Source organism: Rhipicephalus sanguineus, chromosome 11 (genome assembly GCF_013339695.2).
Source record: "Rhipicephalus sanguineus isolate Rsan-2018 chromosome 11, BIME_Rsan_1.4, whole genome shotgun sequence".
Taxonomy (NCBI): Eukaryota; Metazoa; Arthropoda; class Arachnida; order Ixodida; family Ixodidae; genus Rhipicephalus; species Rhipicephalus sanguineus.
In genome coordinates this window covers 70,814,796-70,837,111 of record NC_051186.1, presented here as the reverse complement: position 1 = coordinate 70,837,111, position 22,316 = coordinate 70,814,796, and the positions used below count along the sequence as shown (strand labels likewise).

The following is a 22,316-nucleotide window of genomic DNA, read 5'->3' as shown; positions in this document are numbered from 1 at the left end:
AATGCCCCTTTCACTTATGCAAGTGGTTCAGTTTCCCAACTCTAAGCAACTCTGTTACACACAGGTGGACCCTGGCATGGCCAAGCAATCGAGGCCGGCCGTGGCCAGGTCGCCAGGAATGCCGGCGGCAGCAGAAGCCGAAGAGGTGCAAACAGGGCAGCGAACGGCATTCGCGATGACCCAGGAGGGCTCCATGAGCTCGAGCGTCCTGCGGGCCTGCGCGCCCAATACTACACGCCTGCCTGCTCCGGCATGCCCTCCATCGAAGCGGCAGTGCAAACCAGCTCAATGGCCACCCGCACAGCCGCAGTCATCGCGTCCTCGCAGCAGATACACGCGACTGCCCCGTCGGCAGCCACCACCACGACAGCGATCGGCATGAGCAACACGACGTCGGTGGGGCCCGCACGACCCTCAGCGGACGCACAGCGAGCGTTCCCAGCGCACGTCCCGAATGAGCCTCTACCGGAGCAACAGCTCTCTGGACCTGGACCACAACAATGGGAGTGTCAATGCAGTCGGTGAGCCGGGGGCACTTCGCGGAGGCCCCTCGCGGAGGGACTATGGCTCGGCATCGTCGTTGGATCTTCTGGCTGCTTCGTCCGGAGGGGACAGCAGCTTCTTTGCAATGCTGCGGGAGTACCGAGCTGCAGGTCAACGAAGGGAAGATCAACGAAGGTCTGTTTTTGCTATTGTAGGGGTTATTATTAGACATGGTGGTGGTAGCGGTAGTAGTAGTGGTGGTAGTAGTAGTAGTAGTAGTAGTAGTAGTAGTAGTAGTAGTAGTAGTAGTAGTAGTAGTAGTGATAATAATCTGTGGAGATGGCTCTTTTTCTTCATAACAAGCAATGCTTTCTACTTGCTGTGTTGCTTCTTATGTTCCTAAACCTAACAAGCAGCGATCTCTAGTTCACTGCCTTCATTGCAAGTGCATTATAGATGGTGAACATTCTCAGTCCTTCCGTTCTGTTCCTCTTAAAATGTTTAGCCAAATGCTTAAAATTGTTAAAATATTTATTATAACTTCTGATATGCAGTAGCATTTCTGCATGGATCTCAAATATTACCACAAACCTGAAATGAAAAAGCACGAAATGTTTGTAGGAGCTAATTGCCTGACATTACTGTGGTTTCAAAATCTTGGACATTGTCTTTGAATCTGTTAAGAAATAGGGCTCTAGTGCAACAGAATAAAATGTTTGAGCTTACACCTGTTTTAGCGCCTTTACACTCAAATTTCATGCTTAACAGGCACAATATTATGAGAACTAACAGACAACAGCCCTTAAAAGTTATCGTCTTTCCGTCATGCTTAACAGGCAGTGCTATAAAAGCTACGTAGACTTCTCTCACTGCTCGCATTTGTCACTGTAATGTAATAGGTGTCTCGCATATGAAAAACATCGAAATACATCATGTAGTTAGACATAGCATGAAGTCTCTCCGAGGACATAACATGATTCCCTGGAGTGTAGCTTCCCCTGTGCTTGCATCGATCTCTTCCAAGGACTCATGCCATCTTACATGCTTTCATTCTGGCTTTGCCATGAAGGCAGCAATGCGTAGAGCACTGCTAGCTACATCAAATAGTCTCACAGCGTTGTTTGCATTTTTTTATTTGTTATGCATAGCATTCGACTGAGCAAGCAATCGTCATACACCTGAATAGCGTAGCACAATGGTCCAGTGGAAACACATGCGGGTTTCTTGTCCGAAAACTTCAATGCTGAAAAACATTGACAAAATTCAGGGTTTTTTCCTTAGCGAATCAACCTTTGGATGCCTCCAGCATAATGCTTATTGTTGATAACACGCATCTGTCAACCACAACATCAAACGGCCACCAGCTGCGCTCACTCCGTGGGGCAGCTCACACTCATAAATCCTGACAATGGGGATTGGTGACAGTTGCTAACTCACTTCCATCATTTTGTAGTTGCTGATAGCTGCTGGGTTGTCATTTGTTGTTTTGAATTCTGCTTTCCTATTTTTAGCAAGTTCAGTCTCTCACTGGATTCACCCTCTCTCTCTGTACACTTTCACTTGATACATTACAGCCGTATCCTCCAATCAATTTCTTGAAATTATTGCCATCACTCATTAAATATAACTGTCACTACTATTAATTACTCACTGTCATCACTTTCTCTTGTGTACGCCTTTCATTTGGCACCTTTCACCCTAAGCTTCAGGCATGTCTAATAGTAATAAGTGATAGCTAATTAACTGCACCTATCACTACTAGTAATTACTTATGCGCTACTGTCATCTTATATGCCATAATTATGCACATTGAATGGTATCTATATTCACTATACATTTCTTTGTATGCCTTGACTCTTACAATGGTGAAAGACAACTCAGACATGTACAATTGTTTTTGCTTATCGTGAGGATTCTATTACTGAGGCATTAAATGCATCCTGATCTGAGGATCTATCCTGGCATGACTAGTTCCTCTCAGAGTCATTGCTCTGCAATCTGCAAGCCTCCTAGTCACCTCATATCATAGATGATGATCCTGGGTGAATACCTTTGTTAGGACAAATGTTTCTTTAAAGGCAAAATTTTCTTTTTGAGAAATGTGTACCACATAGGGCCACAGAACATCTTTTTTTTTTTTTTTTTTTGTGTTACTCTTAGTAGGGCCCAGAAGCCAGCTTTGGTTATGTACAGCGCTTCGGCAGAACAAAGGCTCAAAGCAAAAAGGGCACAGGGGATGTGCCTTCTTGCTACTAAGATTTGTAGGAAATACCTTGGGCGAAGCATTGGTACTAAACTGTAAAGCCTTTATCCTGTGTCACTCATTGCTGGCTTGATAACTTTAGCAACAGTGACAACATGAAGTGCCATGTGCGATTCATCAGTTCACTCGTGTTATGCTCTTTCTATTTATACTACAACGGCTATCATGGGAAGGAAAAAATGTTCATAATAGCTCATAATTAAGCTGCTCATGACCATAGATGAATACCTTCCAGCTCTGTTTTCTTATTCTAAGGCTGAACTGCTACGTCTGCTATGTTTCCTGCAGTGCGCTTGCACAGTTTCACGTTTTCTGGGAGTTCGCAAAACAGAAATACTGGTCGCAACTGCCGTGATTCTGTGATAAGCTTGTCAGCACTTCATACTTGTGTGTTACTCATGTGCTGTTTACACTACTGCTGTTTGTTTTTGTTTCTTGCATAGTAGCAAAGTTACCTACACCATTGTGATTACTGAGTCTGATACAGAACAAGGCACTAATCTCAATAATTTGCAGTTACTGCCCCATGTTAGGTAGCCACCTTCAAGTTTCCTAATTTCAATCACTCCGTCAAACCCTCTGCCACTTTCACTGGTTTACCTTTTGCTGCAGAATGCCCGATGTGTCTGTCTCCACTTTTTAACTGTTTCAGCAAGAATAGGTCAGCTTAAGGGCACTTTGATGCCTTTATGTGCAGCCCCGGACCAGCCAACATCCAGGAGTTTCTGCGAGGCCGTCTCGACCCTGCCCCGGCAGTCCAGAACGCCTCAAAACACCTTGGCGCACGGAGCGCTTGAGGAAGGATCGAGTCCACGCCTCAAGACAAAGTTCCAGCGTCTTCTGAGCTCCGGGACCGTGGCAAGAACTGGAGTAGACTTCCCAGTGCCAGCGTAACGACGGGCAGCGCGAGCGCCACCACCGGCAGCTCAAGTGGCGGAGCAAACCAGGAGAGCTCGCTGTTTCGCAAATGGAAACCGGGCGGCCGGAGCGAGTCCGCCGACGCTCGAAGCCTCGAGCCGTCGCTACCGGATCCGGCCGAGGAACGGCTACGGAGGCGAGCGCTGGCCCACTACGACTGCCAGAGCCTCGGAGCCAACCTGAGTCGCGCGTCGGGCCGCCTCGCATCCATACTCGGGAGGCGGAGGAATACGACAACGGGTGCGTCGGCCGCATCCATGCTCCAGCGAGCTGGAGCTGGAGGCGGACTCGGCGAGGACGGGGTGGAAGGCGTGCCGGATTCGGGAGACGGCCGGCAGAGTGCGCTGCTCCTGAGCTGCCCTTTCTTCCGGAACGAGGTCGGAGGAGAGCAGCAGAGGCAGCTTGGGCTAACCAGGGCAACGTCTAGGTAGGTCAGCTAACCTACTGCACATGCAGTTTAGTAATAGATGTGGGAGAAGCATATTAGCAGCTCACAGAAGTAAATAAAAAAAGAGCTAACACAAGGCACAAAGAAGGAAATGGACACACTCGTGTCAATTTCCTTCTTTGTGCCTTGTTGTCAACGCTGTTTCATTTACTTGCACCAACCATTTCCAACTAGCTCAGCTATCACTCCTGCTAATTGCTATCAGCTGTCATGAAGGCAGTACAGGAAATGCAAACTGTCGTTCCTTTTGGTTTCAATGGCAGCACACTATCAACGAAGTGACAAGGTTCAGCAAGGTATCTTCCATTGGGAACCATGAAGACTTCCAGAGGTCGTCAAGCAGAATTTGAAATGCAGGAGTCCCAAGATTTAAACACCACATTTTCATATTATAGAAGTTCAGAACCTGCAGACAAATGTCATTTTCTCTGGTAGCGGTTCTTTGTTTACAAGTCAAACTCGTACAAAGTGGAAGTTAGCTTTATTCAGCAATATGATGTCATTTGTGGACTCACCGTAGCTTACCACGAGGGAAACTAATCTTGCCCTGCTCTTCACTGCATTTTAGCAAAATTCACGAAAAAAGATATGTAGATAAGTGGTGATCTGTAATGCAGCAGGAATTTTCATCATCATTTCCAATGCCGGTTACTGTGTACTGTTAGCCTGATAAGGTTGTCAAGTTTGTAGTGGCTGTGAATTTTTATGAGATACGACGCTCGTTGCGTGATCCTAGTGACATTCAAAACTAGAGAACTGACTGGAAATTTTAGGTACATTGAAATTGTGTCTTTTTACAAAGTTCATTTCTTCTATCTTTGTTACAAATGTACAGTTGCCACAGAAAAATATTAGCATTAGTGGCCATTGGCCGAAATGGTCACTTGTGCTAAGGAAGAGGAGGAAGAGGACCTTTCTGTGGCGACTATACAATGGCGATTTCATTTGGGTGGAATGGAGACTGGTTTTGCTATGTATATCATATGTGATACACATGTTGATCCATGCCACTAATGAGGGTAACAAGAGGGTGAAGGAAGGGCATTCAAGATACGTTGCAAGAGGATTACCGATTCCTGCCCTTTCCCACAAGCTTCAGCCAGAGGCACTTCTATACCTTAACCACAGTTGATCACATAAAGTCTCACCTCCTCGCAGTCCTCCATCTTCTTTTTTGGCCTCATCACAGGCATTTAAATCACATAGTAATGTCTCCATTCAGGGGTGCAGCCAGAAATTTTTTTCAGGGGGAGGGTTCAACCATCCTTTATGTATGTTCATGCACATGCTTGTATGTATGTGCATATATATACACATGCAAAGTAGTAGCTCATGAAAGAGGATTGGGCTGGAAGTTTTTCCAAGAACTTCTTGCAGCTCAACTCTCCTCACCCGTGTACTCGTTCTATCCTGACTAAACACCTGTTTTTTTTTTATGTATTCAATTCCATTATTCTTTACGCAACCGCTTATTTTCCTACTTCATTGGTATGGAACAGACTAAGCTATACAAACGTTACTTAGAACAAAATCTGGGCCTGATCATAACAGGTTTCCTTGTGATAATGCTAGCTCCATGCTGAAGGCCTCCTTTGTTGGGACACCGTTAAGAGCCTGTATTTCATCTAATGCTGAGCAACTGAACAAACCCAAGAAAAGGCTTGATGTAGTGTAAGTGTTATGTGGAGCATTTTACGTAAGGTTACATGATCACTACTAGCGGGAACACCAAGGGGGCTAAAGTCAGATAATAAACACAAAAATAGTACTCAGGCATGCACCTGCGCAGAATACCTGCAGCAAAATTATACAGACCTATCATTGGATACTTCAGAACGCAGTGGCATTTCCTTTAGAATGCAACGGCGGTGGCGGACGAACATGAGCCCGCATCGATGAGCACACACTCTAAAGTGACGTCATTATCTAGGTGGCCAGTGACTCTGCGGTCTGGCTCATGGGTGGGACTATTTCTTTAGTCACAGACACAATTGCCGATTGCGTTTCGGTTCTCTGGGAGGGTCTTCTCCTGCTTTCAATTATGATAGCCATAAATTATGGACACTTCAATACGAAAACTTTCACAGGTGATCTGTCAATGCAATGTCTTCTCCTGTTTTTTACACTTTGATGCCTTTTTAGACTTTCTTTCATGCATGCCCAGATGGGGAGGTGTTTGCAGGAATTCCTGTTTGCTTTAAAATGACTGATTTATTGTGTAACATCCAATTTTTTTGCTTGGGCCACTGATTAGTGCTGTCTCGACAGCTCCTGTCCAAGTCCTTTTTGATGTTCGTTAGCGTGGCTTGTTGGGCAAGTTGGTACATAGTTCTAGGTAAAGGGAATGCCAGCAGCACCAAAAGAAAACAGGAAAAACCGAGACAAGCAAACAGAGACAGCCACAGGAAGGATGCCGGCATCCTTCCTGTCCTTGTTTTCTTGTCTCGGTTTCTCCTGCTTTCTTTTAGTGCTGCTGGCATTCCCTTTACCTTTTTGAAGGCTGCAGTAGAACACAGTGGTGGCCCATTTACTGTGTGGTAATCTTCATGCGAAAAGCAGCTACACAGCCACACATCAACTAAAGATGACTTTCATAATACCAATGTTAGTTTCTCGGATTTTCAAACTATATTTTCAGACCTTTCTTGAGTTATGAGCTGTTCACACTGGCTTCTTGCAAAGTGTTTTCCAAATTTTTGCGATGGCAAGCAGATTCACCCATGAACAAGCAGGAATTCGCTCTCCCAATTCTTAGTCTGAAACCTAACTTTTACTCAAATTACAGGGTTTGTGGACATAAATGACAATCTTGCTTTTTTTGTATGACTCATGTTTTGCGTTTGTTGTCTCCTCAACTGATACTTACAGTGCATCAGTTGAGGAGGCAGTTGAGCAGAGCATGTCTATGCCTCATAGCAATAGTAAGCATTCCCGGACTACCGAAAGCTCGTTAACAGTGACTAGCACCTAATGTTTCTTTTAATGCCTCTAAGCAGCCGCAAGTAGCTTGCAGTCCTTGAGATTTTGTGAAAGCAGTGTTTGTGAGCCAGCACTTCATTGTTGCTTCTTTTCTGTGGCCTCTGCCTTCCATTGCTCCGAGTGGCATTCAGCTCTTCCACTTTTTCATGCTTTGGATGTTGCACGCTTAATTAAAGCGTGCCAACACCGGTTTTTGAAGCTGAGGTTACTCCATCATACCAATCTCCTGTATACAGAGGCGACTCTGAGCAAGTGTGAAGCTTGGGAAATGGTGATAAGATATTTTATTTTCACACTAAGGTACATTTTTGCATGGCGCACCGACTGACAACGACAATAGCGTGACGTCAGGCTTCAGTATCAATTCTGGTAACCTCACGCACCAGTATGGCTGGTTGGGATGTCAGGCACAAAAACATCAAAATGGCCGCTTATGCATCACCAGTGGAGCCACGAAGCGGAGCAGCTGGAGAAACATCAGGATATATCTTGTGCAAGCGCGCGACAAGAAGGTCTTACCATGTCATGAGGTCAGGGCGCAGTAAGAAAAACTAGCTTTTTAAAGCATGTTGTAATTAAGGGTTCATGGTGCACTCACGCTTACCAGTAAATTTTCAAGGCTCTTGTGGGCTTGGCCTTTCATTTGATGCTAAAGGACAACTGAGAATTTTCATGTCAGTACGCCTTTAACAAAATCCTTTTGTCCTGCGCGTGTGGGCATCGCAGGGGCCTCCGATCAGGTCGTGGTGGTTCTCCCCGCAACAATGGCAACAACGGTCCCTGGCATCGGCCCACTTGTCTGAGTGGGCTTGCCATTCTGGAAAGGCCCGGACTGGACGATGGAGCATGTCCCTACCAGCGGCCGGCCACACTGCTTGACGGAGTTGACAGGGGCGCCCTCTACTACAGGACACACTTCCATGGCAAAGGTAGGAGTGTACTCAAACCTTGATATAAAGAAACCCGGATATAACGAATTATCGGCTATAGCGAAGTAAATGAAAAAATGTCCGGTCATATATACAGTGTCATGAATGCATGTTTATAACGAATTTTCGGATATAACGAAGTTATTTTCGTATCAGATGTGTCTGTTGTAATGAGGTTATAGTGTAGTTGTGCTTCACCTCAAAGTGTAGTTTTAAGCTCCTTGGATGGGGACACCCTTGTCAGCCGTTGAAAATTGTAAAGGTTGAAATTTTCACCTGTCCCTGAAGCAGAGAACAGGTGAACTGAATGACACACACGATACTTTTCCATATGGGTCGCAGTTGCACCACCCAAACAAAAATCAATTACAGTAGAACCCCGCTGATACGTTTTTGAAGGGACCGTAGGAAATAAACGTAAGAGACGGGAAACCTAAGAGCCGAAAAACAGGAATAACGCCCAAATATTTAGTGGTACAGAATTTTATTTCAGTACTTACGAGCAGCACGAAAATTGGCGCGCTCAGCCGCGATCTAGTCGATGGATAGAAACGCGGAGCTGGGGACGGCCTCATCCACAGAAATGTAATTAACGTATGTGATTTTTTTAACACCAGCAGCTGTAGGCATGAAAGAACTAAGCACACGCAATCGCGACCAGCGCGGCGAGTCCGACCGCGAACCGCGCGCACGACCATGCGAGCTCCAACCAGCTCGAACTCCTCCCGTCCTCCGACAAATAACGATGATGATGAGTCTATGCCAACGCGATGGCAGACGTGAATGCCAATCTCGAAGGCCTTGCTTTCGCAAGCAATTACGTCATAGACGCCATGTTTGTGCAATACAAATCTCAAAGGCTATGCTTTTGTCAATAGTAAATGCCAATCTCGAAGGCCTTGCTTTCGCGAGCAACTACGTCATAGACGCCATCTGTGCAATATGAATCTCGAAGGCCACGCTTTTGTGTGCATCAATTGAAGGATCTTGTTGCTTGCGCCTCTCATGCGGCTAATATTACGGTCAAACCAGGCCAAGCTGCGTGAAAATGCACCATGGCCGCTCTCTTCGGTAGTCACTCGGTCGGCTCCGAGCGCACTTCACGACGTATCATACGGGAACGGTCCGACAGTTACGACGTAACAGCGGGGTTCCCAATACATTGTATCCTATGGGAGCTATGCCGGGACCGGCGGAAAACGACGTAACAGCCGGGAAAACGCAGCAGTGAGGAACGTAACAGCGGGGTTCTACTGTATCGTAATCAACACGAATGATATTGGCCGTGATAATTTCTTTACTTTTCTTTCAATCTAATTTCACTAGCAGATATGGCCAGTTACTGTTATTTAGAGCTGTACAGAAGGCTGGTGAGATGAACACTTACTGTGTGCCTACTCCCAGCGATAGCCTGCTTTCAACGATTTCAAGTTAGAGTTTGCCAGGTTCGAAGCTCGCCTGGCCAACTTGCGCCATGCAGCAGGTAAAGAAAACAATTTTGTTGCTTTTTGCTTCTCTGTTTTGTTTTTCCACAGCACGATGTTTCTTGAAGCGTGACTGAAGTTTGCCAGTGCAGTTCCCAACATGGCATCAATGCCACGCGCTGCAACTTTGTAGAGATTGCGTGTTTCTACAGATTCTGGTGCATCTGTGCATAAAATTTTCAACACTTGCGGCATCAGTGGCCCACAACGCAACTTCGGTTTGTCAGATTTCAGTAGCATGGATAGCAAAAGTGCGAAAAACCAGCGTAGAATGTCAACGGGTACTCTCGAGCAAGTTTCCTTTCCTTCTTCAGATCATTGCACTGCTGCTTCGCGCTTATCTCTAGATCTCTGCTGTGTTTTAAAGGTTGAAATTTTTAGCTGCTACATTTACCATCACTTGCTGATTTCCGCACAGGAAATTTTGGTTTTAACAGCAAAGCTGTTCTAGCTCGAGCGTAAAATGCGTGGTCGTGCCCTCACGTGGTCGTGCGTGGTCGTGCCCCCACGTGGTTGTGCTATCATCATCATGAACGAGTCTGTGCCACAGAATTTGGGCAAATCCCACTACTCATCGCTACGACGTGGCGTGTAATAACCTGATGGGGGAGAGAACGAGTACATAGAGAGAGAGAAAGAAAGAAAGAGAGATACAAAGAGAGAGACGGAAAGAAAGAGAAAGAGAAAAATTCTTGCCGAAAAAAGTTCTTCACGAGGCGGGATTCGAACCCACGTACCCTCGATCCGAAGGCAAGCGTCCTAACCACTCGACTATCCAGGCACGGTAGCAGAGCATAGGATAGCATTGTATAGGATAGTGTAGCAAGGCTGTGGGAAAGGGAAGTGAGCATGAGGAGGAGGAGAGAGAGTAAAGTGGAATGCAGAAAAAAAGAAGAAAAGCGAAAGAGAGAAAGAAAGAGAGAGAAAAAAAGAAAGAGGAAGCAAGCATCGAGTCTTCTAGCGACCAGATACCGCACCACCTGGCCAAACCGCGCATGCACTATTAGCCCTGAGAGCGAACACTGGCGACGCGGCATTCGCGGCGGTCTGACATCACGGCAAGAACTCGCTTGCTCAGCGGCCGAGGATCACCTTTTTCTGCGCCCGCCATGTACCCGCGCTTTCGCGATACGGTGCTGATTAGTCTTGTGGTGCAAATCTCCCAAGGTAGAAGATGGAAGTTTAAACTACTAGCGAAAGTTAGCTGTAGAAAGCATGGATAAGGAGGCATGGATATAGCTTATAATGGGCAAATTCCCGTCAGGACGAAAGATTCACTGTGAAAATGGTGATGCATGTACGAAAGCAAGACATTTGTTGTTTTCACCACGTACTCCAAGACATCGGTGCTAATAAAATTTACGCGAATGGTTCTAACTTCATTAGAACTTGTCGTAGACTCCACGGTTAGAACATGCATCCCGAAGAATTACAAATGAAATTAGGACGCTTTCAATTCACTTATTACATTGCGGTTTATCGTACAAATTATGTACTTATACAAGTGTAACAGCGCCGTTGCTGCAATGCTGCATGAAGACACAATCTGACAGCAATAAGAAGTTTCCGCAATTTACCTCAACTTGTTTTTGTAGTAAAATGAAGCCCTGAAATTATTGCGAGGAAAATGTGAAACTAAACAACGTCGTGACTGAGCGAGTACGCAAGAAAAACAAACACAACGACTGCGGCGGTACTCAGGCGAGCGCTTTCGAGATATTGTGTGAAACTCATTACTGTAAGCGTTTTTGTAATTGTGCGTGGTTCTTGGCATACCGGCGAAAACGCTGTCCGCAGATCGCGGATACGTCCGATGCACTTGGTGAAGCCATCATATTTTTTAAAGGAATCGCCCGCGAACAACGCAACCTAATAATGTGAATAAGATGTCTTGCGTGCCAAGACCAAGACATGATTGCGATATATTAATTTTGACCGCCTCAAATTCTTTAATGTGCTACTGTATCTAAGTAGAGGGATGTTACCCATCGTACTGTGGCTGCTGTAGTCGGGAATCAGACCCATCCCAGAGGTTAGCAGCGCAACACAACAACAAACCTGATCACAGGCCTTTCAAAGTGTGCACGACGGAGCACGGGCACCGCTGGCGATTGTGAAGAAAAAATGTATAGCTTTTTGTCGTTTTACTAGGAACATTACCGATGCTGTTTTCGTCATTAATCTGAAGCTTGAGACAGGCAAGAAGCAAATGCAAACAGCGGAACAGCGTACAAAGCAAGCGCATGATATGCCGGCGCGTCACGGTGGCCGTCGAAGAGTCCTTGCCGAGACGTCATCCAGGCCTCCCGCCAGGCGGCGCCACCCCAACTTCTCGGGGCTAATAGCTAAGCCACGCCCACCAACGAAGACATCGCACGCAACCTTCGCTCTATAGTGCATAGGCTGGCTGCACCCAATCGTGTCCAGAGAGTCATGGAGCGTCCTAAGAAAGTGTGTAAGCCATGATTGTTGAGAGTTTTTGTAGAATGTGCAGCTTGTCAGATACTAAGCACTTTTCATAAGTGCCTCAAAAGCGTATGTTTCGTGCCAGTTCATTGTGTCACTTAGCCTTTCCTGACCGATCGTTTACGTGCAGGTCATCAAAACTGGTTTGGCATCGACGAACGACTAGGACCGGTTGCAGTTAGTCTTCGCAAGGACCGTCTTGATGTGCCAAACTCTGCAAGACCGTCGCCCGGCGGAGCACCACAGACACTGTATAGAATCATCATCCGAACTAGCGAGGCAAGTTTTGTGCCCCTGGAGCAAGCGTAGCCTCACTTCTGTACTTGTTCTTTTGCATACATTCCTCTAAACTATGAGCTCTCGAAATGCTTACGATCTTGTGCAAACAGTACATTCTTATGAATGTCGCATCTATTTTACAGTGAAAGCTGTTATGAGATCACTACAACAGATGATTTTGGTGCCGTAGTTGTCCGCTGCCACCGCCACTGGTGTCCATAACCGCAATCGCACGAAATAAGAAAACATGAAATGAGAAAAAAAAATATCCAGAATCGAATGATATTTGAACCCGGGCCCTCTGCGCAGCAGTTCAGTATTCTACCACAGATCCATGCCACTACTTGGAACTCCTTCTCAAAAGACCCTAAGCAGGCGTCATGTCGGGCAAGGAATTGCGTTAACATATGTAATGTAATGTGGTAGAAGAGTAAAATAGCAACCAGGCGTCACCCAATGCAAATTGTGCAACGAGTGGATCGTTGAATGCTTCCAACCCATTACAAAGGGCTCAGCCATAATTCTTTTTCATCAGCCACAGCACAAGGTTCACGTAATGCCTTACAGGTGTGTAGTGCATACCTCACTTCTCTGCAGAATGACGAAAAATGTCATAGTGGGTGCTTCCCTACTTCACAAAAGTTATGATGATTTATGGCATAGTGGGTACCTTGCCAGTGTACATGTATTAGTTTCCCCAAGGGAGTTTACAATGGGCTCTAGAAAGGCCGCTCTTCCAGCTTTCGCTGTGACTGTGCTGCGTGTTCCACGCAGGCCTGGCGATTTTTCATAAAACTGTTGATACCACCAGTCGGTATATACATGCAGAATATATCGACTAGAAATGACATATAAGCAAGTTTTTTTTTTCGGTTGTTTTTGTTCAATGAGCTCTCCTCATTGGCGTTAGTCCAAAGGTCGTTGTCGTTACAGCTGTCTGTTATCGTTTGATATTCCAATCACCTTGAGGCCCTTGAAAACAGTCTCAACTGAAACCCCATGCCAAGCACCAAACATCAGTGTGCAGGTGTTTGTTTGTTTGTTTGTTGTTTGCTTGCTTCCGTGCTCGTTTATTGATTTATTTACTACAATATCCTCAGAGGCCAGAAAGGTCCGGAACGGTCACTGGCTCGTGTGAGGCTCGCGATAAGTGCTTCCTACTAGTCGCCACATATGATTAAATGAAAGTTGCACTTCGCTTTTCGTACGGCGCTTTGCTATTCCCATTTTGAACTGGTCAAAAGGAGCATCAGTTTGCCCCTGTTTACGGTCACATAGTTATGCACCCCCAAAAAAAAGGCAAAGCAGCAAAGTTTTTCTTGGGCTTACAGGCGAGCGCTCTGCTTGTAGCATCGGTGCACAAATTGCCACAGCAGCAAATAATCGCAGGTAAACATACACTCAAGCCTCGATGTAACGAACACGGATGTAACGAAATATCGGTTATAACGAAACATCGTTTATAACGACGTAGTTGAAGCATACTCTCACAATAGATACAGTGTTAGGAATATACGTTTATAACAAATTTTCGGATATAACGAAGTTATTTTAGGGTAAGGGGTGGGGGATGTAACTTTGTTATAATGAGGTTTGAGTGTAAATCGCAAATTTCGTGATACCTGCCTGTATGAGTATTCTGTTTTCTTTACTGAGCTTACACTTTCCAGTGCTCTCGTTGTGTGCAAAGAAAGTGGGAATGGAGAGGAAAAACTATTAGTTTTGGAATCATACCAAGGCAGCAGCTGGAAAGACGAGATGCCTCCATAAATTCCGGTTTTCGTGCTATTTTCATCTCTTTTGTCGTCTTCTGTGCTGATTAAATGAGTTTTTCAATCAGTCTTTCATCACTTGTCAATGTTCTTTTGTGCTGCTCTATTTGAGTATTTTCACAGCACATTCCTTGTAAAAACAAATCTGTCGGTGACTGCACAAAAGTTCCAATTTCTGTGTGACAAAATTTTATTATGACGTAGTATTTCAATGTTAGCATTTTCCTTATACAGAATTTGAACTGTACGTAATTTAGACGGTGACCAACGCTGAGGCTCTGACATGCAGTTAGAAAGAAGGTTACTTCAACCTTCCTTTTCTAGAAAACATCTACTAGTCGGCATCTTGCTGTGAAATCAACCAAAATGGAGTTTTGAAAGTATACTTTATCGGGTCAGACTTACTGTTTTGCTTATTTAGCGTGACCTCGTTAATTATGCTCGCTTCTTCTTCCAGCTGGCTGTACTCCGTTGCAGCTTGGCGGAAGAGTCCCTGGGCGGCTCGGTGAGCAACGGCCGGTTGAGTGGCAGCGGCAGTGGGGCCAACTCCCTGCCCGTCCGCGAGCTGCTGGAGTTGGCTGCACCCGAGCTGCAGACAACCTGCCTGCGACTGGCTGTGCCTGGACCGGCAACGGAGCAGCAACTCCTCAAGCTCGACGAACAAGGGGTCAGTGGGCAATTTCGTTTCAAGGACAGCTGTAATGAAATTGTGTTCAATTGGCATGTTCTTGACAGATGTGTAGGCTACTAATAGTGTTATTATTTAATTGCCACCCTTTAAAATAACATTTAATAACCCGCCACAGTGGTCTAGTGCCTATGGTGCTCGACTGCTCACCCGAAGATCGCGGGATCGAATCCCAGCCGCACTTTCCATGGAGTCAAAAATTCTTGAGGCCTGTGTACTTAGATTTAGGTGCACGTTAAAGAACCCCAGGTGGTCAAAATTTCCGGAGCCATCCGCTACGGCGTCCCTCATAACCATATCGTGGTTTTGGGACGTTAAACTCCAACAATTATTATTCTTATTATTAAAATAACATTTAAAGCAGACAACATGAGCTCCTGTTCGTTTGTAAACGTGACACAAATTGTAGCACATCACGTTCCAGATTTTAGGGCGCACAGGCGCTGCATGTTAATCTTGGAGGCTACGCTCAGTCACAGCAGTGGTTCGTAAGATTTTGTGTTGTATATAGGGGTGTTCGAATATTCGAAATTTCGAATATTTTTCGAATAGTGTTTGCTATTCGATTCGATTCGCACTGGAATTTTACTATTCGAACTATTCAAACTTCCCAAAAACAGAGTCAACGTCCGATTGAAAGTGACCCCTTCAGATTTTCAATATGCTTCACCTCATTACACTCTCGTATTGCGGCAAAGCTGTCTTTCAAGCTCCCTTACGGTCGAACTTTGCCAAGACACAGTCAACATCCGATTGGAAGTGGTCCCTAGATCTTCTATATGCTTCACCTCATCACACCACGATATTGCGGCAAAGCTGCCTTTCAATCTCCGTTACGGTCGCAAATGTATTAACTCAAGAAAACGCTGGTTCCAACATGGAGATGAAAGATGTGGCAGAGTTGGGGGCTCTATTAATGCTGTTTTGGATCTGAAATTTGGGCAGGAAGTCCGAAAAATCGGACGCCAAAGCTTTTTAGCATCCAAAATTTCAGATATTATATATCGATGTCTACGAGGCAGATTTGGAACTCCGGACTTGAAGGGAGCACACCCTTGTCCGCCACATCAGTTGGTTTTCCACAGAAGTTGAAAGAGGAGAGGCTGAGGAAATGGCATCTTTGCCTATCACGTGTAAAGGGTTGTCGGCAACACTTTGGTTTCACCAAATCATCTACATAAATAGAATTCGGCCTCTACATTGCCTCATTCTTGATAAGACAACTATGAAACACCACCCCGTCAATGCTTCATCAGCCTAGCTTAAAGAAACACTTTCATGTTGCTATCTCATAAGAATATGCTTAGGAATCCTCTCTGACATTTTTTTCTGCAATTTCGCTTCGAAGTATTCGAAAAATAGTCTAAAAATATTCGAGAAATATTCGAAAAATATTCGATTCTATTTGCACTCACACTTCAATATTCGAATTCGCTTCGCACCCGGAATTTTGCTATTCGCACAGCTCTAGTTGTATATGTTTTTAAGAGCTTTGCCATGAAAACTGCCTCTTTTTGCATGGAGGCGATTCTATGTCTACGCTCGCTAAAGCGAAGCCCTTCACAAAATCTAAAATTACATGCGGGTTGACTTTTAAGCAGGGTATCTGAACGAAATGTTTTTCGATCTGGTTTTAGTTTCGTTCAGATCGAATAATATGCGGTCCATTGCTGATCCGGAACGAAAAAGAAGAAATAAAAGATTTTTGACACTTCGTAATGGTTTTACTTGCATGCTAAAAATTTGTGAGCAAGGTTACAATAAATACAGTACCGTTAAAATGTGATTTTAACTCAGTGGCATTAAAAAGTTTGTTTCGTAGAAATTTCGGCATCAGTATCAGTGGTTGTGAGCAAAAAAAATCTGCATTCTCCAGGAGCAAAAAAAATCCCCAAAAATGCAATAAATAAGAGTCAAGGCTATGAGCCGTAATCAAACCTGGGCCTTTTGCGTGGCAAGCAGGTGTCCTATCACAGAGCCATGCCAGTGCCTGAAACTGTTCTGGAAAAAAACCCTGTGCGGGTGTCATGTACTGCTAGTAGTCGTGTTTCACACAATATTGCGCGGCAGAAGCATAAAGTCACACCAGGCGTCACACCATCTCAATTGCACAATGAATGGGTGGTTTAAAGACCATCTCATTACAATGTGCTCAGATGTAGTTTATTAATATTGTTAATTACTTAATAATAATTATTTATTTATTAGCACCAACAAAATGTGCGGATGAGTACAGTCAACTGCCGATTTTTCGGACGCCCGATTTTCCGGACATGCTCGAAAATTCGGACGCTTTCGCGGCACCGTTACCACCAGTCCCATAGACGCCAATGCATAAGAACGTCCGAAATTTCGGACGCTGAAACTCTTCGGCGTCTCATTTTTCGGACTTTCTGCCCAAATTGCGGGTCCGAAAGGCATTAATTGAAGACCCCACCTCTGCCGCGTCTATCATCTCGTAGGTTCGAACCAGCGCTTTTGCGAGTCGGTCTGTTTGCGATAGTAGCAGAGTCCGAAAGTCAGCTTTGCCGCAATGCCGAAGTGTTACGGGGTGAAGCAGACCAGAAATTCAAAGGGGCCGCTATCACGGCGCCGTGCGGCGATGTCTTTACGGATAAGCGGCGGAAATGCACGGAGGTGTGATGGCAGCAGGTGGCAAACGCGCCAGTACGGCTTAATCGCTGACAACCCTTACGATAAGCATCTTCAGTTAACTGCTCGGTAGTGCATGTGGCCTAGCGCAGTTGCATGCGTACTGCACGCATTTAATAGGCGAGAACCCAAATGCGCTGCGCCGCCATTCCTGCTGCCTCTTTGTGCGAGACCGCTAAGTGCACCTCGTAGACGCGTTGCCTTCACGGACAAAACCAGCTTGCCATTGCCGCGCCCGTGTGCGGTCAGGAACAAAGTGCGCATCACGAACCCTTTCATGATAAATGCGTGCGTACGATACAGCAACAGTACAGTGACGGCGTCGGCTTAGTTGGCGATGTGCTGCATACAACTAGAAACGATCAGGTTCACACGGCAGCAAATGCTGCGTATCGGCAGAGATTCGGCTATATGTGTGCGCGCGTTTACGTGCGCACACGCATCGGGGAAAGCCGGACGAGCCGCCACAGCCTTTGTGTTCCGCATCATCGTTTTGAAACGCTCCATGTGAGAGGGCCGTAATCTATTCCGTGCTTTGGTGATATCAGCGGCGCTCATCACGAGACGCAAATTTGCAAGTGCCGGTTGGCACGTATTTAAGCGGGGTTCGCGGCAGGTACCGAATGTAGTTGCGAGAGCCTGGGCACGCACCAAAATGCCTGATAAGTGTACTGGGAGGCATTAAAGCTATTTCGGATGTGGCTGTGGCAATTTGACCGCTTGAGTGGAATAAAAAAGCACGAATTCATTTTTTCAGACTGCCCGATTTTTTGGACAATTTCGCGGTCCCTAGGGAGTCCGAAAAATCGGACGTTGACTGTAATTGCATGTAATACTATGGACACGTGCAGTCGCCGACCGTTTATTCGGACATGCTCGTTTATTCGGACACCTTCGCGGCACCGCCACTCGTCCCATTGAAGTAATGTAAACTCACGACCGAAAATTCGGACGCCCCACAGCCCGCCGTTCGATTTTTCGGACTCCGGCTGGCTGATAGAGTGCGACGTTGAACGCCATAACAAGCTGCCAGCAATGTTTACAATATTTTTACTAGGTTGCCAGCACTGAAATGTTGCACTGGTTATAACTGGAGATCGTGCCAGTGTCAAAAATCCACGCAGAAGTTACCGATCTCGAAGGCTATGTTTGTTGGCTACACGTAACGGTTGCCTTTTGGCTTTAGCCAGTCATGTATCCATTGAACGGCTACCACGGCCAAACAGCAGGCCAAGCCAAGCCAAGCTTGGAATCTGCTCTGTGCGGCTATGGTGCGGCGTTTGAGGTGAATGACAGAGCGTACGAGTACGACGCGGATCCTAATTCGGACTAAGAGAGTACGACAACAGATTACAGAAGCATTGCAACATCAACTAGACCAACGTCGTTTCCTTTTGGCGTGTGAGGGTTTGCATTCTCAGATGTTTCTGTGGCTAGGCCTGATCTGCATCCCGAGCTTTTGTGTCCTTCTCGTGCGAGGCCTGATCTGCCGTTCCATGTGCGCCGTCGGAACTAAAGAAACGCGGCAACTACAAGGCCCTGACGATGGCGAAAAAAGCGGCGATTATTCATCAGGTGGAAGTTGCTTGGGAGTTTTCGCCGAGTTGGGCGATGAGATCATCCGTCAGCTACTCGAACCAGCGCATGTGGACAGTGACTACCTGACGACGCACATCCCACACCACAGCCATCAAATGCGGATTTAGCGTAGGCCGTTGCAGTGCTATTGCCGACCATCGGGGGTGGCCAAACATTGGCTGAAATACAGGCCGACTTGGTCGCGCGTAAGCGTACATGTGTACAGACGCGCACTAACAAGTTTTTTCCGGCCGCTGAGCCAATAAAAGTGCTTTTTTCTGGCGAATCCTTTTTTTCGGACTCCTGATTATTCGGACTTTTCAGCGGTTCCCGCCTAGTCCGAATAAACGGTCGGCGACTGTATTGGGTACTTCGCAACTATACTTGCACTAGGCATTCTAGGATAGTTTAAAACAGCGTGAAGTTCCTTTCCTCGTGACACGGTTGAGGGGCTGTCTGAGAAGCGAAGTCTGTCTAGTGAATGAGAAGGTGATGCGCACAAGGCCCAATTGCGCTATTGCCTTCTACTCTTGAAGGCGGAGCTCAAGCATTCTCTAAGTTTCTTTAACACCCTTGGGATTGCGACATCATCCAAAAAATCAGGCAGTCCAAAAGAGCTAGCCCGTGCTTTCTTACTTTGCCCAGTGGTCAAATCGCCATGTCCACATCCGAAATAACTCTGAAGGCCTGCCATTACACTCATTTTGTTGCTCGCAGAGGCTTTTGTGAATATGTTCGGCACCTGCCGGGAACCATGCTTAACTTCGTGCTAACTCCCAATTGTGCATCTGAGTCCCGTGACAGGTGCCACTAATACCAGCAAAGTGTGCTAAAAATTACGGCCTTCTCTCACGATCATGCCATGGCGCATGGTATTGACACCGAGAAGCGTTTCGAAATGATGACGCAGAATGTTAAGACCGTGGCAGGAGAGCGGATGACTTGTTTGGCTGCGCCCATGCATGCGAGCATGTAAACAATGTGCTGTTGTATGAAAATCTCCGCATTCTTAGTTGTGTGCAGCGCATGAGTGTTTGCCATCAGTGTTCATCGGGCTCACTCCATTAACAGCTGCACATGGGCGCAGCAGTGGCAAGCTGCTTTCATTTGTGAGAACAATGCAAATGTGCATCGTACTTAAAAATGCAACTTGTACAGCGTGGTAGCTGAAACTGACTTGTCTATCTGTGCATCATATTTACAAAATTTACTACAGGCCTGTAATTCTTTGTGCTGATTTCAGTGCTCGTTATGAAATTTTGTGGTGTCAGAATATTTTGAACAGTAAGTGCCTTGTAAATCGAATTGAATACCCAACTGTGAGATTATTCGCACTTCCCTAACAGATATCCGTGTCCTCTGTTTTGCTTGAGTCTTCTTTAGGATTGTGGAACACAGCAGGTGGGGTGCCTCAGTGGTTACGGCATTCCACTGCCTACCCAAAAGACTTGGGTTCGATCCCGGCCGCAGTGGTCACATTTCGATGTAGGCGAATGCTAGAGGCCTGTGTACTGTGCGATGCCTGTGCACGTTCAAGAACACCAGATGGTCAAAATTTCCGGAGCCCTCCGTTATGACGTCTCTCATATCCTGAGCCACTTTTGGGACGCTAAACACCGTAAACCACCTAGAAATGGCGAACGTGATCCACAGCAAGATATTTTTTGTCATCTGTAACGAAAGTTTCCACAAGTGCCAAAAGTCGGATGTTTCATAATCATTTTGCCTCGTGACCATGTTTAATTTACCCTAAGTGAGATGTGTTATGAAATTTGCACTAGGTGCCTATGTAGGAGATAAACAGCGCCAATCATTGTTTTTTTACAAGGCTCTGACGTTACCGTTAACAAGTCTGTAAGCTCTGTAATAGATGGAATGTTGTTACATTGTTGATCACTTTTACATGATAGCATTATGCCGCATACAGTATCTTCACAAGTTCACACTGACATTGCACACAACTGTCCTGTCTTCTGTTGCAGCTGATGAAATCGTACAAGGTTGGGGTCATGTACTGCCGGGCAGGACAGGCCACTGAAGAAGAAATGTACAACAACGGTACGTGATGCTCGCAACTGATTAGAGCGATAGAGCACCATTACATGTTCACCCACTCTCCCAAAGTTTTCTTAATGTTTACAAGCTTGAGCTCGTTTTGAGATTTTGCAAATTTAGCATCAAGTTGGACAAGTAATAAATGTGGTTTGGTAACTAAAATGCAATGGAATTCCGCGAGATTAAAATGAAAAAGCATGCAGTGTCTGCATGTTGATGGTTATGCATTCAGTTATGGGGATATGGGGATGTCTTCAAGTAGCTGCCCATTCCAGGGTTCTCCTGTTTCATAAATGCCTAGTCAGACTCTTGACAGGACGCTTGACAGGTCCACACTGACAGGGAAATTTTTTGGTCAACTTTGTTTATGGGGCCAGATGGGACAACATATCTTGTATGTGACACCAATTGGAGGAATGATTTGGGTTGTATTGGTAAGTCATCCTTCTAAAATACTCGTGAAGCCACACTTGCCCTCGGGCAAGGCTTCGGTAAGCCAGAAAGGATAAAGACTGAAAAGCAAGCTTGCTGTCCTTGCACCACCTCACATGATGTCAAAGATTTTGGGAACATCTGCTTGAGGCCAGTTAATTTTCTGTAGGTAAAACAGAGTACACTGTTCTCTTAACTAGGGGTGTGCGAATATTTGAACTTTCTAATATTTATCTAATAGTATTTGCTATTCGATTCGATTCGCACCGTAATTTGACTATTCTAAGTATTCGAACTCCGAGAAGATAAATACAGTCAGTGGCCGATTTTTTGGATTCCCAAGGCACTGCGAAATTGTCTAAAAAAATCAGGCAGTCCGAAAAAACAAATTCGTGCTTTTTTCGTGGAAGAGGTGGGGGCTTTAATTAAGTTAAGAGTAGAGCTGTGCGAATTGCAAAATATTGGGTGCAAAGTGAATTCGAATATAAAGTTTGAATGCAAATCAAATAGAATATTTTTCGAGTATTTCTCAAATATTTTTCGGACACTTCGAAGCGAACTTACAGAAAAAAAGTTGCAGAGGATCCCTAAGCATATTCTTATGAGATAGCAACATGGAAGCGTTTCTTCTGGCTAGGTTGATGAAGCACTGGAGAGGTGGTGTCCCCTAGTTGTCTTATCAAGAATGAGGCAATGCAGGGACAGAATTTACATGATTTGGTGCCACCAAAGTAGTGTCAACAACACTTTATTGTGTGAAAGGAAAGGCACTATTTCCTCAACCTCTTCACCTCTCCCAACTTCTGTGAAGGCCCAACTTATGTGGCGGACAAGGGCATGCTCCCTTCGAGTTCGGTGTTCCTAATCTGCCCCATATAGGTGCCAAAAGA

At 45.6% G+C, this 22,316-nt stretch overlaps 1 protein-coding gene across 1 annotated transcript in view; it reads left to right on the top strand.

Annotated features, from left to right (window-relative positions):
• The window catches only part of LOC119375132 (signal-induced proliferation-associated 1-like protein 2), a 99,019-nt gene that overhangs the window by 43,145 nt on the left and 33,558 nt on the right, over positions 1-22,316 (top strand). Inside the window, exons 9-16 of the mRNA XM_037645327.2 lie at positions 65-250; positions 419-678; positions 3,444-3,526; positions 3,581-4,091; positions 7,818-8,020; positions 12,101-12,249; positions 14,479-14,688; positions 20,922-20,997. Coding sequence (XP_037501255.2) covers positions 65-250; positions 419-678; positions 3,444-3,526; positions 3,581-4,091; positions 7,818-8,020; positions 12,101-12,249; positions 14,479-14,688; positions 20,922-20,997 — 1,678 coding nt within the window. The remainder of the gene's footprint in view (positions 1-64; positions 251-418; positions 679-3,443; positions 3,527-3,580; positions 4,092-7,817; positions 8,021-12,100; positions 12,250-14,478; positions 14,689-20,921; positions 20,998-22,316) is intronic.